Here is a 16,360-nt window from a genome sequence, read left to right as displayed (position 1 = left end):
TTTAATTTCCAATACTACTTTTCTTCACTGTCTTCTATCAAATAGTTCCACAGTCCAGATGTAGCTTAGCCAATTCTTTCACTTTTCCCTGATGATTAAATCACGATTATTATTATCCTCTGTTGCTATAATAGATTACTTGCTCTACTGAACCTTTGATCATTTTCAACATTTCTTCAGCTACTGGCTTCTACACTTGATAGAAGTCTCCAAAGTGTGTGTGTGCTGTTAATTAAACAATTCTATAGAGGAAACAAATTTTGTCAGGCAAGAACTAATCTCAGCTTTTTAAATGAGCCTATATGTCACATATCACTTAAGTTTAAAGGCATGTCAGTAGATTGACAAGTGTGGTCAATTTCCATGAACAAAATAGGAATTTCTGTTAAGTGGCATGACTACTAATGAAAATGCTATACAATTTTGTTGACATGTTTAACAGGAATAGTTGAAGATGAATAGCATGTTGTATCATGTATTTCATGTATGTGATGAAACGTTTGAGGAGATGTTGAGTTGCAGACAGACACAATGAAAAGACCACTAAACATTTAAGTTTTCGACCTTTTTTGGAAATAGAAAGCACACAAACACACACATTCACGCAAGCAGAATTCACACATACATGGTTGTTGTGATTAGCAATTTACCCTTTTGATAATATTGTTGTTATACCATCTTGGACTTTCCGCTGTCTGATAAAACATTTATAGTTGAAATGTAGTCTGGAGTCCAGATATGAACTGAGATGACATAAGTTCATGAGGATTCTGTATTAGCAGTCAACACCATTTATTGCTGGACAAACAAATGTTAACATAATCATATGAGCATTGTACATATGGAATGTTCCAAATGCTTAACTGTGGTTTCTTCTAATGAAATGGCTGATAACATTCTTGGTATTTTGATAGAGGACTGTGGAGATGGTAGGTATCTTCACACAAATGCTTATCTCATATTCTGAATGATTTTCATCATGAGAAGGAGCTAAGCATATAATGGTATCATTAGTGGCTTTTGAAAATATTGGACGGAAATTAGAAAATTAAATTTAGAAAACGAAAGCATGCCACAATCAAAAGAGCTTCCGGTTTTGTGTTATGTGACTACATAAAATAAGGATTCATCATTACATGTCAGAGACAAAACTGCATTCAAGATAGAGAGCTTGTGAAATTAAAAATGCACAAAATATACTGAAAATAATTTTGAAAGCTGGAAAAGTGATGGAGGCTGTTTGTGGCACTCACAAGGTACACTAAAGTTTTGAAGTATTAGGTCGTTTGCATACTAAGTTGAAGAAGACCTAAGGGGTGTGTTCAATAAGAAAGGTGACTATATTTTTGTGAAAAAATATTTATTTGTTCATCAATATTCATGTGATCCCTTACAAAATAATCCCCCTCAGATATAATACACTTCTTCCAGTCCTCAAAGCACTACTCATAAGCCCTTTTTGGTACAGCCTTGAGTACTCCCAGTGATGCAGTTTTTACTTCCTCAGTCATTGAAAATCTTTGTCCTTTCATAGGTCTCTTCAGTTTTGGGAACAGGAAAAAGTCATAGGGGGCCAAATCCGGTGAATATGGTGGCTGAGGCATGATTGTTGTGTTGTTTTTTGCCAAAATATCTCTCACAAGCAATGATGAATGAGTAGGTGCATTGTCGTGATGCGAAAGCCATGAATTGTTTTTCCACAATTCTGGACGTTTTTTGCGTATTGCTTCTCGCAAACCATGCATAACGTCAAGGTAATACTCCTTATTGACTGTACAACCTTGAGGCAAAAATTCATGATGCACTACGCCACAGTAATTGGTAAAAACACTGAGCAAAACTTTGACATGTGTTTTTCAGTCTTGGCTCTCTGGGACGCTTCCACTGGGATGACTTGGCTTTCATTTTGACATCATAACCATAAACCCATGTTTTGTCATCAGTTACAATGCTTTTGAGAAAATCAGGACCATCACAGATGTCATTCAAGAGCTCCTGAGCGATGCTCATGCGACGATTCTTCTGATCAATATTGAGAAGTTTTGGAACAAACTTCGCTGACACACATCTCATGCCCAAAACATCTAAAAAAATTGTATGACACCAGCCGACCGATGTGCCAACATCCTCAGCAACTTCCCTTACAGTAAGTCAACAATCTTCCAAAACAATTTTCTTCACAGATTTGATGTTATCATCTGTTGTTGATGTGATGGTGTGTCCAGAGTGAGGTTCGTCATTGCCATTTTCTCGACCTTCTTGGAAGAGCTTGTACCACTTGTAAACATCGTTTTTTACTTAGAGCAGACTCATCGTATGCCACAGTCAACATTTCAAGTGTTTTAGAGCAGTTGATTCCATTTTTCACACAAAATTTGATGCAAATTCTTTGCTCTATTTTTATAATAATCAAAAATTGCTGAGCACACTAAAACACATCTAACTTTCTATCTGTCATAAACAAACTAAGTATGCTCTACACATGAAACTGTGAGTATATGTTCAGGACATTTGTACCAACATAAAAAAATTAAAAAAAGGATTGATAATCGAATGTACGTTGTCTGTACAATTTGGAAAGTCACCTTATTTTTTGAACAGCCCTTGTATGTCAATGCACAAAAAGTGATATTGTACCAGAAGATTGCCTCTACTTATACACTGACCATTGCTATGGCAAAAAGAGGATAATTTGGCCTTAAAACAGTTCCTCCAATCACATTATTCTCCAGATATGGCCATAAACAATTTATTTCTGTTTCTTAACTTCAGCTGCAACAAACCCAGAAGTATCAGAGTAAGATCCAAATAAATGCCTCCCACAGGTAAGAGTATTAAAATCCTAATGATAAAATGCCAAAGTATTCACAAGGTGCCAGTTTGAAGCACTTATAAAAAGCAGTGAAGCTCACATAATACTAGGTGCAGAAAGCTGGTTGAAAACTGAAATTGATAGCAGTGAGATTTTTGGGAAAAATTTAAATGTGTGTCAAAAGAATAGGTAAACGGAGGTGGTGTATTTGTTGCAGTAGACAAGAAACTCAAATTCACCAAGGTAGAAACTGAAGCTGCATGTGAGAGTGTGTGGACGAGATCGAATAGCGGGTGGGCATCAAATGGTAATTGGATCCCAGCAGACTCATCTCATTATGTAACCAAAAACTTTAAAGAAAACCACCACAGCTCAATTGCATGTAAGTTCCCCAATCATATTGTAATCATAATTCGGAAGCCCACTCATTACGGAAATATATTGGGTCTTATGACAACAAATAGATCTGACTTCTTTGAGGATGTCCACATTGAAACCGGTATCAGCGACAATGACACAATTGTGACAACAATGATTAACAAAGTACAGGGGACAATTAATACAAGCACAAAGATGTTCAGTAAATTAGATAAAAAACCAGTAGTGTCATAAATCAATGAAGAACTCGATACTTTCAGCTCAGGGCAGGAGCATGTAGAGGAAAAATGGTTCAAGTTTAAAAGAATAGTTGACCATGCACTGGATAGATATGTACCTAGTAGAACAGTTCATAATGGGAGGAAACCTCCATGATACACAGCCACCTTTAAAGAAACAGAGATTACTGAATAATAGGTGTAAAACAAAGGGTATGGCCATTGGTAGACAAATGCTGAATGAAACACACTTGGCTGTCAAGAAAGCAGTGCATGATGCCTTCAATGACTACCATAGTAGAATACTGTTAGATGATATTTCACAAACCCAAATAAATTCTGGTCATATGTAGAGGCTGTTAGTGGCACCAAAGTTGGTTTACAGGTCCTAGCAAATGAAACAGGAATTGAAACTGAGAGTAGCAAAGCAATATCAGAAATGCTGAACTCTGTATTTAAATGTTCCTTTAGAAAGGAAGACCAAGGAACACTGCCTCAATTGAGTCCTTGTACCACTGAAAAGATGAATGAAGGAAGTGTTAGTATCAGCCGTGTTGAGAAACAGCTGAAATTGTTATAAATGAACAAAGTCCAAGGCCCGACGGAATCCCTGTTAGATCCTATACTGAATTTGCGGCTGAGTTAGATCCTCTTCTAGCTATAATCTATTATAGATCCCTGGGACAAAAAATCTTGCCCAGTTCTTCACAACAAAAGTACAGATCACACCTATCTACAAGAAGAGGAGTAGAAGTGATCCACAAAACTACTGCCCAATATCCTTGACATTCATTTGTTGCAGAATCTTAGAACATATTCTGAGCTGAAACATAATGAGGTATCTTGAACAGAATGACCTTCTCAATGTCAAACAGCATGGAACCCGAAAATATCGATCATGTGAAACCAACCTGCAGTTTTCTCCGTTGACATACTGAAATCTTTGGATTGAGGTATTCAGGTAGATGAAGTGCTTTTGGATTTCCGAAAAGCATATGACTCAGTACCACAACTACGATTATTGTCAAAAGTATGATCATATGGAGTAACAAGTGAAGCTTGTAAATATCAAGTGAAACTTGTGACTGAACTGAGGACTTTTTGGTAGGAAGGATGCAGCATGTTAGCTTGGATGGAGAGTCATTGTCAGATGTACAAGTAACTTCAGGTGTGCTCCAGGGAAGTGTGTTTGCCATTCATGTTGTATATAAAAGACCCTGCAAACAATTTTAATAATAACATCAGACTTTTTGCAGATGATGCAGTTATCTACACTGAAGTGCCAAATAAACTGGTATATGCGTGCATATTCAAATACAGATATATGAAAACAGGAAGAATACGGGACTGCAGTCGGCAATGCCTATATAAGGCAATAAGTGTCTGGCGCAGTTGTTACAGCAGTTACTGCTGCTACAGTGGCAGGTTATCAAGATTTACGTGAGTTTCAACATTGGCGCATGAGCGATGTGACACAGCATCTCTGAGGTAGTGATGAAGTGGGGATTTTCCCGTATGATCATGTTCAAGAGTGTACCATGAATATCAGGAATCTTGTAAAACATTAAATCTCTGACATCTCTGTGGCCAGAAAAAGATCCTGCAAGATTGGGATCAATGCCAACTGAAGGTAATCATTCAACATGACAGAAGTGCAATCCTTCTGCAAATTGCTGCAGCTTTCAATGCTGGGCCATCAACAAGTGTCAGTGTGTGAACCATTCAGAGAAACATCATCGATATCGGCTTTCAGAACAGAAGGCCCACTCATGTACCCTTGATGACTGCATGACACAAAGCTTTACACCTTGCCTGGGCCTGCCAACACTGACAATGGGCTGTTGATGACTGGAAACATGTTGCCTGGTCGGACGAGTCTCATTTCAAATTGTATCAAGCGGATGGTCATATATGGGTAAGGAGGCAACCTCATGAATCCATGGCCCCTGCATGTCAGCAGGGGACTGTTCAAGCTGGAGGAGGCTCTGTAATGGTTTGCAGCATTTGTAGTTGGAGTGATATGGAGCCCCTGATATGTCTAGATACGACTCTGACAGGTGACACATATGTAAGCATCCTGTCTGATCACCTGCATCCATTCATGTCCATTGTGCATTCTGACAGTCTTGGGCAATTCCAGCACGACAATAAGATGCCCCACATGTCCAGAATTGCTACGAGTGGCTCCAGGAATACTCTTCTGAGTTTAAACACTTCTGCTGGCCACCAAACTCCCCAGTCATGAACATTGTTGAGCATATCTGGGATGCCTTGCAATGTGCTGTTCAGAACAGATCTCCACCCTCTCATACTCTTACGGATTTACGGACAGCCCTGCAGGATTCATGCTGTCAGTTCCCTCTAGCACTACTTCAGACATTAGTCGAGTCCATGCCATGTCATGTTGCAGCACTTCTGCATGCTCACAGGGGCCCTACACAATATTAAGCAAGTGTAGCAGTTTCTTTGGCTCTTCAGTGTTTAGAGAGGTACTATCTGAAAGAAGTTACATAAATATCCAGTCTTATCTTGATAAGATTTCAAAGTGGTACGAAGATTGGCAGCATGCTTTAAATGTCCAGAAATATAAAACTCTGCACCTTCACAAAATGAAAAAATGCAGTATCATATGGCTATAATATCAACGAGTCACTGTTGGATTTGGCCAACTCATACAAATACCTGGGTGCAGCACTTTTTAGGGATGTGAAATAGAATGATCACATAGTTTCTGTCATGGATAAAGCAGGTGGTAGACTTGGTTTATTGGTAGAATACTAGGGAAGCGCAATCAGTCTAAAATGCAGATTGTTTACAAATCACTTGTTTTTACCAAAGTTGTGAGTGTATATGCTTGTCTGTCCTCGTATATTTTCAGTCAAAGGTTTTCTACAATAATCATTTAAACAACAGTTACAATCGAGAGATTTACACACACACACACACACACACACACACACACACACAAATCCTGTCACTGCACAGAAAATTCAGCAACTACAGTTAATTAAAATTTATCACATTAAGACCCTGTACTAGGAAGGTTACTGTACTGGAAATATGGAAACACTACAAGAAACGTGTGGTTCTACATAAAAGCAGATGCCAGCCAAGCTTGAAGGTTGTGCTTCTGTATTTGATCATGAATGGCACCTATCCAGTGTCCTCAATATGTTGTAAGTGTCAATCATGTTCTGTGTAACTGTGAGTGTATTATGTCAGAGTTAAGTTAATTCTAACATGGACAAATTGTTAATGCTTGTATGGTGGGTGCCACTGTATTGAAAATGTATATCGCATACAGGGAAACCAGAGAAACATCATCTGCTAAGTTACAACATGGACAAAAGTGTGTGTTGAGTGATCATCAGAGATGAAGATGATTGTGATGAAAAATAAGAGGACAACATTTGCTAAAGTCACTGTAGAACTGAATGTCACACTTGTGAATCTTGTCAGTACCAAAGAGAGCTCCATAAGCACAAAACTGCTGGGAGAGCTGGAATTGCCAAACCACACCAGTGACACAAATTTTCTGCAGCTGACATGGTGCTGCAGCCATAAAATCTGAACTACGGAGCAATGGAAAAACTAATTCAATTAGATGAATCTTTTTTCATGCTCTTTCCTATTTTCACCCAATTTTATGTCCGTGAGTGAAACATGGTGCGGGTTTGGTGATGATTTGGGCAGCCATATCATGGTACTCCATGGGGCCATGTTTATTCTGTTGCATTCTGTGGTCAGGCTCATCCCATTCTGTTGCATTCTGTGGTCAGGCTCATCCCTTGGCACAATGTTTGTCATGCAATGCTGTGTTCCAAGATGATAGCAGTGCTCACACAGCTCACATGATCCAGGATTGGTTTTGTCAGCACAAAGATAGATTGTTGCATTTCCCCTGGCCACCACAGTCACCAGATCTCACTATTACTGAGCCTTTGTGGCCTACGTTGGAGAGAAGGGTGCATGATCACTATCCACATCCATCAGTATTACCTAAACTTGACACTATGCTGCAGGAAGAATAGAACAGAGTCCCTTGAGAACCATACAGAAACCTGTATTTATCTATTCTGAGATGAATTAAAGCTGTTTTGAATGCCAACGAGTTGCCTACACCGTATTAAGCATTGTAATGTGTTGCATTTTTGCTGTTTCCATATTTTTATTCACTCTCTGTATCATTCCTGGATGTGTATTGGGGCATTGAGGTGCCTGAGCTGCTTTTCAGCAACTGATGTTTGGAGGCCTTGTCTATTATGGAGATTATGGGTCAAACAATGGAAAATCCAGGACGGAATGTAACAATATGAGAGAAGGAAAGTTTCCAATCACCACACAGCGGAGGTGCTGATAGGCTCAACAAAAAGATTCACACACTTATAGCTTTCGGCCATTAAGGCCTTTGTCAGCAATAGACATACATACACACATGTGCACGCACACACACACACACACACACACACACACACACACACACACACACACACGCACGCACGCAAACGCAACTTGCACACACGTCTGTAGTCTCAGATAACTGAAACCACACTGCGAGCAGCAGCACCAGTGCATGATGGGAGTGGTGACTGGTGGGGGTAAGGAGGAGGCTGGGGTGGGGAGGGGGAGGGACAGTATGTTGGGGGTGATGGACAGTGAAGTGCTGCAGTTTAGATGGAGGGCAGGAGAGAAGGTGGGGAGGGGAGGGGAGGAAGTAGCGGAAAGGAGAGAAATGAAAAGAAATTAAAAGACTGGGTGTGGAGGTGAAATGATGACTGTGTAGTGCTGGAATGGGAACAGGGAGGTGGCTGGATGGGTGAGGACAGTGACTAACAAAGGTTGAGACCAGGAGGGTTACGGGAACGTAGGATGTATTGTAGGGAAAGTTCCCAACTGCAGAATTCAGAAAAGCTGGTGTTGGTGGGAAGGATTCATATGGCACAGACTGCGAAGCAGTCATTGAGATGAGGGATATTATGTTTGGCAGCTTGTTCAGAAACAGGGTGGTCCACTTGTTTTTGAGCCACAGTTTGTTGGTGGCCATTCATGTGGACAGACAGCTGGTTGGTTCTCATGCCTACTTAGAATGCATCACAGTGGCTGCAGCTTAGCTTGTAAATCACATGACTGGTTTCACAGGTCAGATTATGGGTCAGTCTTTCTGCATAACATCTACTTGGATTGTAGTCAGAGCTACTAGGCTAGCTCAAGGACTAGAGATTCTGTAATGTGGACAATTATGTCCCATCAACTTTTGTAAATTAATTTGTGAGAAATCCCTATAGGCAGCAGCACTCTGTAGAGTGCTATTGGTGGGAGCACAAAGTGAGTGATGGACATTCTTCCATTCTGGTCCTGAGGCTGCCTGGCTGAAATAATGAAAAAATTTTGTGCAGCTGACTGGAGCTCACAAAATTGAGAAGTTGGCCTCATGGATTTAGGAGGCAGGTCATGGGCCTTCAGGGTAAGAGCTTTTCTTCACATAAAATTTCTGAAGACAGAGTTACTGTGATCCTTTGTGATCCACAAGATACTTTTTCAACATGGAAAGCCAAACAAAAATTCAAAAGTGTGTGTCAGTGCATTACCATAGAATTCTGAATAGTGCTTTTCCAGTTTTCTTAGTGAGTGTCATGGTTTAGTGAGCCTGCGTGTACTCTGCAGAAACAGGACATGTAGCAGAGCATAGAACTATTAGCTAGCTGGATGTGATGTTTAATACAAGTGGTGGACTTCACCAACATATAATCAAAGGCAAAAAATTACTTGTATTTCCTTGGAAACCTGAAGTGTGATGTACTGACTCTCAGCAGTGCACTTTTACTTGTCTTTGTGGATGTAGTTGGATAATTATGAGTTATTAATCATACGTTTTAGAGTAGTGACAATTTCTGTCCAGTCTCATGGGTCAAATAACACTGGAAATCCTCATTTAGGCATATTTTAATAGTTTAGTAGTGAAGAAAAATGATCTGGGTCAATTAATAAATGCTTCCTCGTAAGTCTTCAAAGAAATACTGGTGTGAACTGTGCTGCAAGAAATGTGGCTTAGCAGTTGGCGTTGCTGGCTGGCATACTGCAGTTTGGTGGTTCAAACCCAACCACCAGCAACTATTTGTTATTTAATGTTTATCAGTTCTGTAAAGTTCTCAAAATATCTCGTGTTTCTTATGTTTGCATATTATGGAATATTCAGTGTTAGTACAAATATCAGTAGTCTTTGCACAGGAGTTCTGTTCCACTTGTACACTGGTGTTCACAATAATTGTGCCTCTAAGGCTCAGGGTTGTACTTCACTGATGACCCTGCCTTCAGATTCAGAGTAAATTTTGGTTACGACATGACATAATTGCATAATTTGTCTCATATGCAACATGTCACTAAGAGTGTGTCAATTATGGCCACAAGTGTGAGTGAGATTTTGCACAAAACCAACAAAGCAACGCCCTATCCAGTGATGGTGTAAGGAATGTTTCACTGCTCCATCACAAATCAGAAAGGCTGGCGTAGTTCATTGTCCAATTGGAAACACAAGCCTCCAAATGCACCAAAGGAGCCCTTATATGCTGCCAGTATACCTACCTTTGATGAACAATGGATTTTATGATAACAATCTATTTCATTTCACAAGAACATTCCACAGATGTGGATACTACCAGATCCAAATGTATCTTGCTGACTCCATTCCTTCATGACTTTTCTAATTCACCTCTATCCTGTCACTGACATTTAGCAACATGTGCTGTGATTTACCATCTGCCCAGTGACTTTATTCTCATAGTTTGAGTATTCATTGTGAGGCACCCTGTGCATTGGCATTCACAAATGTAGACAGTGGCATCTGCACTCCATTGTGAAGGGATGTTACTTGATCACACAATTTCCCATTATGTTTTCTTTGTTTAGCACTGAACTTGCTAGTGATTTCCGGCACTGTGACCTGCCTATTGGCAATTACATACAGAGTAGGTTGACAGTGATCCTTGCAATCCACACCTTGTTTCCTAAACCTGTTGTGTATTACGTAAAATGAGGTACTCACAATGGTCACTGGCATAGTAACTAATTGAAAGTCCAGAATCTGGATGACTTTTTAAGTGGAATGAATCCTGTGTCAAAATGTAACGATTGGGCTATGTCAAATAAAGTTAAAACTTGTGTCCAGAGCATACTGTGTATGACCTATGTATAGACTGCACAAGATCTGAGAATATAAGCCATGATCTATGCTGAATTTTTCAATTTACTGACAAGTAGAACACATGAGTCCTGTATATAAATCATTTGCTCACCACTGTGGCATATAGACATAAAAAATTAACTAAGCTAAGAAAAGGTGATGAAAACTCAATGTAAGCAAATAAGAATGCTCAATGCTGTGATCAGTTCCCAACAGACCTACAGATTTTTTTTTTACTGGCCAGAATGTACACTATAGTGAAGTATGCCTAAACAGAACACAAAAATGTGATGGAGAGTTTTCACATACAATATATATTGTGTACAAATGTAATAACAATTTTTGTGACTTTAAATATGTAGCATCAAATCAAAAAAATAGCTTTAACAATGATAGTAATTTAGCAGAAAATACTGAAGTGCACGAGTGAAAAATAACTATTGCATTTCTTCACCTGAGAGCAAAGAGAGGCCTCTTCATGGAAATAACCACGAACAAAATCACAGTATTCCTTTGTTGTTATTCGGCATGTCCCATGAATACCAATACAGCATGGGTGACCTATAACTTCACAAACCATATGCTCTGCCATTTTGTCTTTGTACCGAAACCGTTGTGGAAAGGAATTGGTTTTCCGGCAGATGGGCCACTTGGTGATGTCATCAGGCCACTCATATGGTGCAATGGATGCTGGAGCTTCACAAAATCTGGAAATGCAAGTAATTTAAATAAAACAACATTACACCTGCAGAAATTATATGTCTAATATTAATTAGTCTCAAACAAATGTGCAACATTATGTGCTACCCATGATAGAGACAAAGGAAAAACCAGTATAAAAATTTTTTCTCTGTAGAAACAGCATAACGATGAGCAAACAATGGCTGCATTGACATTGTTGTCACTTAAAATTTCTGGAACTACAAACCATCCTTAACATTCACCTTTGCATCTCTCTCCACAACCAGAGATGTAAGTACCTGACACATTCCCCAACTTACTATAATCTATGTGATCTCTTTACAGAGCAGTGGTTAGATCACCTTCAATATTTTATTTTCAGTTAATATTTTTCAGTGTGAATTCAAATGCTCTCATTTTGAGGCTTCCACTATGAACCTTATGTGAATTATAATGCTCATACAGCTATTTTTGTGTCACACTATTACTTCTATGACACAGAAGATGTGTGCTTAGAATACACTGATGAAAAGTTTCTGAAAGCACTACACAGTGCAAAATTGACCACCAGATTTCATGAGAGAGAGACCTGCCATTATAAAAGGAGACAGAGAGTTTTTGTTGTCAATAGAGAAGCAGTAACAGCAGAATGTGTGGTCAGGAGACCTTAGTGATTTTGAATATGGACTAATCACTACATGCCACCTCAGTATCAACTCCATTAGTGATATTTTGACCTTCTAAAGCTATCATAGTTGACTTTTGGTGATGTGATGGTGAAGTGTAAATGCTAAGGAAGAACCACAGCTAAACCAAGACATGGCACACTTCACGTACCGACAGACAGGAACCATTGAGTGCTGCAGAGGGTGATGTAGAAAAATCACATGAAATCATTTGTGAGTTCCAAAGTGCTATCAACAGTTCATTTAGTACAATGACTGTGCATAGGATGTTAAAAAGAATATGATACACTGATCGAGCTCCTCGTAAGCCACACATTTTTCAGTGGAGCCTTCCTATTTACATAGGACACACCACCAGGGTGTCTTCACCAAATATTACAATGATCAATAAAGCTATTACTTCTAGTCTGGTACCTGCTACAGTTTCCATACCAACAGCAGCACTATTATACAACAATGTTTCTTGAACAATTTATGGGTGCTGGTTAAACAAGTTGCATGTAATACACATGAATGCAAATATAACCATCTATTTTACTCTGATATAAATGGAATGGTATAATTTCAGCTGGATTATAATGTATTCAAATATACTCATGAATGTGCTTTGTTATTCTTGCCAAGACAGCATAAGACAGAAGAGAAATTTGGAGCAATGGTATAATTCAGAAATGGGCTACAAGTGATCGTAGAAAGACTATAGTTAATGTACTCGCTCCCCTCTTCAAAAAACAAGTATCGTCACATATTACTTCTCTCATCTGCATGGATGAGTCATCATCTCATAACTGGATATTAAAAGTGAAGTAATTGGATGTCCTGACCAGTTCAGCAGCAAGCAAAAATTGCTGCCAAGAAAAACATGTAGGATTTCATGAATTTCACAAGGGGATAGATCGGCTGAACCTAGAAGAATCATAACCACTTGTCTTAAGTTCTGAATTTGGTTCACTTTAAGCTTTGAGTTCTGTTTTATCAACACACCCAGCCAAGGAAGTTTTCCTGTAAGTAGACTTAAATGCAATGGATTTGGTCACAGTACTGTAGTAATACCATTTACGTTACAGTATAACATTTACATCTAAAGTCTGTAGTGCTAAGTACCATCATCTACAAAATGGGGACAGAGCTGCCAATGGTGTCAACAGGAGGTTGTAGGATGCCGTTCCCATAAATATGTGATCCCATTTAAGTATTTCAGAAGACACGTTGGGATGTGCCCTCACCAGTGTTTATACCTACACATTCAATCAGTCCATTACTACGACGTTAAGGGTATTCAATATAACACTGTGAGATTACTTTGTACACCACACCATCTTCAGATGATTGTTATGGTTAGTTTTAAGTTAGTTTAAGTTCATTGGCAAAAGCGATAATATGAAATTCATTTTAATGCAGCTACAGAATCATTTCAGTGGGAGATTGTAACTTCTAGAAGGTTCCTGGTAAACTGAATATTTTTGCAAACCATTATTCTTGTGGTACTGAGTAATTTACAAATGAATGTGACTGAGCTTCAGTCTAATGACTCTTTATATGAGATCAATGAGGTTGTTAAATTTTATGGCAGTTTGTCATCTAATTTTGAAGAAATAAAAAGGTTTGCTCACCAATTAATTACAATTTTTTGCAGCACTTATTTATGTGATCAAACTTTTCCAATTCTCAATTATGAAAAAATAAATAATGTTATCATATCACAGATGAGCACTTGAATGCCATTCTGTGAACTTCTGACAGACATGAAAGCAAACATTCCACAAATAGTCAATCAAATAAAGCCTCAAAAATCACATTAAACGTTTATTTGATGCACATGTATTATTATTTTGAAGTTCTCAACTAAGTTATCTGTTTTTTCCCCATTCATCAATAAAAGATGAGGATTGAAATGTAAAAGTAAATATCTGTATTTATGAATTTTTAATACCATAGGTATAGTCATACATACACAAAATTATTAGTAACAAATGCAGCCCCCTTTATATCATTTTGCCACAGTATGGCTCTTTTCTACTAAGAGGTTGCCAACCACTGACTTAGAGAAAAAACGTAGCTCCGTCTCCTTTTTTGTTTTTTTCACATACATGTATTCCTCTGCAACCTTTTTTTGTCAAGCACCAACTCTCTTGCATTACCAAGTGCATTTTAGTTTTATAACAGTCATACTTGACCTATAAGATCATTTATAGAGGCTGTCAATGCAAGCTTGAGATTTTATCTGAATTTGATATGGCAAATTAAAAAGTATGTTTTATCCACATGAAGCATTTTCTGATAAACTGAAAGACTTTAACTAGAAAATATATGAAATCCGAATATCTCTGAAGTGAGTCATCATTCGAAACAAAAATTAGTCTACTTTGCTTATTTTCATTCGCTTATGTCATATGGTATTATATTTTGGGATAACTCTTCCCATTATAAAAGGATATTTTTGTCTCAGAAATGGACAGTTCAGGCAATATGTGGTGGAAGTTCACGAACCTCTTGTCAACCCCTGTTCATGAGTCTGGGTATTTTGACACTGGCCTCTCAATATATATATATATTCCTTAATGTCATTTCTTGTTAACAGTATTAGGTTATTCCCAAGAACAAGCAGCTTTCCCTCAGTTAATACTCGGCAGAAATCAAACTTGCATTTGGATCGGACTTCCTTAACTCTTGTGCAGAAAAGTGTGCAGCATACTGATGCACCCATTTTCAATAAGCTACCATTCGAATTCGAAAATCTTAGCAGTAATCCACGCGCTTTCAAATCAAAACTGAAGAGTTTCCTCACAGGTCACTCCTTCCAGTCTGTTGAGGAGTTCCTTGAAAATTAAGCTGATTATTGTTATATTGTTGAATGCGTTTACTTAAACTTATTGACTTTTTTGGGTTCATAAACATTTATTTTTATCTGTTATTACTTTTATGTTGTAATTTCATGTACTGACACATTCCATGACCTCCTGAGTTTAGTCCTATGGAACTTGACGTGTAAATAAATAAATAAATAAATTACACTAACTGTGGTAAAAGAACTTGATTTTGTATGAGTGTTAAGTCTTGACTGAAAGTAGGTATCTGAGATAGGAAAACCTTTCCATGGAGGTATATGTGGAGTAGACAGAGGGAGAATGGGATTTTCATATTCGTACATGAACCATAGTTCATACGTTTATACATGTATCATTCACATGTCATCAGATTTTCATTGACATTTAAAATTAGATTTGAAGAGTTTGTTTTAGCATTAATAATAGGGTGAAAGGGCACAAGACTGTGTATACAGGACAGGTAGTGGACTAAGGGATAAAAATGTTATTAACAGACTGATCGCTCTGATGCAGCTGGTAAGATTAGCAAAAGCACAGAAATTTGTGAAGAAATCATCATGCCAAAACTGCACTAGTAAGTAAAGATGGAGTTCCTGGTATGTAAGGGGTCCACTCTTAGTTATTTTAACATTTGTGACAGTCACCTTCAATATGAGCAAGTGGTTCATGAAAAGTGTTGTGATATGAATGTGAATCAGGAGTACTGAGAACGTAAGTGATCCTAAGCAGAATGAAGGAAAAGAACAGTTCCCTCATATCATAAAAAACAGGTGGCAGAATCTAAGAAGTAGCTGGATGAGAACGTCATCTGTGTTATTAACACAAACTACATATCAGTAATGGCAACACATGTATGGAAAGGAAACAAATAAAATATATTATGCAGCATAGTAGCTTACTTAAGATATACATTTTTGCCTTAAAGTATCTCTTCAAAAAGAAGCTAGATTTGGTATTACCCATGTAAATGGGAAAGAGGATAATTATGAGAGAATTGCAAAAACTCTGGGCTCTCTGATTTGATCAGAATTTTGAGCAAAATACTTGAAGGAATTTTATACAGTTTGTTACTGTCTCTGACCCCCCTCCCCTAATATAACTTGCTGTGATTCCTACTTTTAATGTGCCACAAATGTGTATGAATAGTATATTGCCTTAGAATAGCACCCAAAAAATTGAAAATCAAAAAAGTATAGCCCAGGAAGTTGAGGAGTACCTGTTCCATGCAATCAGCTTAAAAACTATAATGGCAACAAACTCTTACAGTCTTGATAACTTCTTAATTTACGTGATATAAAATCAAAGTGAATATTCACAATTACAGTGTTTTCATTAGGAACTATGATTGTGAACACCATTCTATAACTATGGCTACATGAGTGGAAAAAGATGGGAATGTTGTTTCTTTTAGTAGTTTCTTTTTGCATTTGGGAAGACAGTCTTTTTCTTCTTATTTTCTTTTTTAGTTTAGGGTCTTCCCCCTTATGTCTTTTCTTTCTCAGCCTCCTGTGGGTTGGTGGTTCTACTGTGGGCTCATGAACCTCATCGAGTTTGCTGTTGACAGCAGACACAATCAG

The 16,360-nt window shown here is 38.1% G+C and overlaps 1 protein-coding gene across 1 annotated transcript in view; it reads right to left on the bottom strand.

Annotated features, from left to right (window-relative positions):
• Positions 1 to 16,360, bottom strand: part of LOC124775577 (inactive rhomboid protein 1) — a 293,959-nt gene that overhangs the window by 40,753 nt on the left and 236,846 nt on the right. The window contains exon 12 of the mRNA XM_047250407.1: positions 11,043 to 11,295. Coding sequence (XP_047106363.1) covers positions 11,043 to 11,295 — 253 coding nt within the window. The remainder of the gene's footprint in view (positions 1 to 11,042; positions 11,296 to 16,360) is intronic.

Source organism: Schistocerca piceifrons, chromosome 2 (genome assembly GCF_021461385.2).
Source record: "Schistocerca piceifrons isolate TAMUIC-IGC-003096 chromosome 2, iqSchPice1.1, whole genome shotgun sequence".
Lineage (NCBI taxonomy): Eukaryota > Metazoa > Arthropoda > Insecta > Orthoptera > Acrididae > Schistocerca > Schistocerca piceifrons.
Note: the sequence above shows the minus strand (reverse complement) of the source record. Positions and strands in the feature narration are given on the sequence as shown.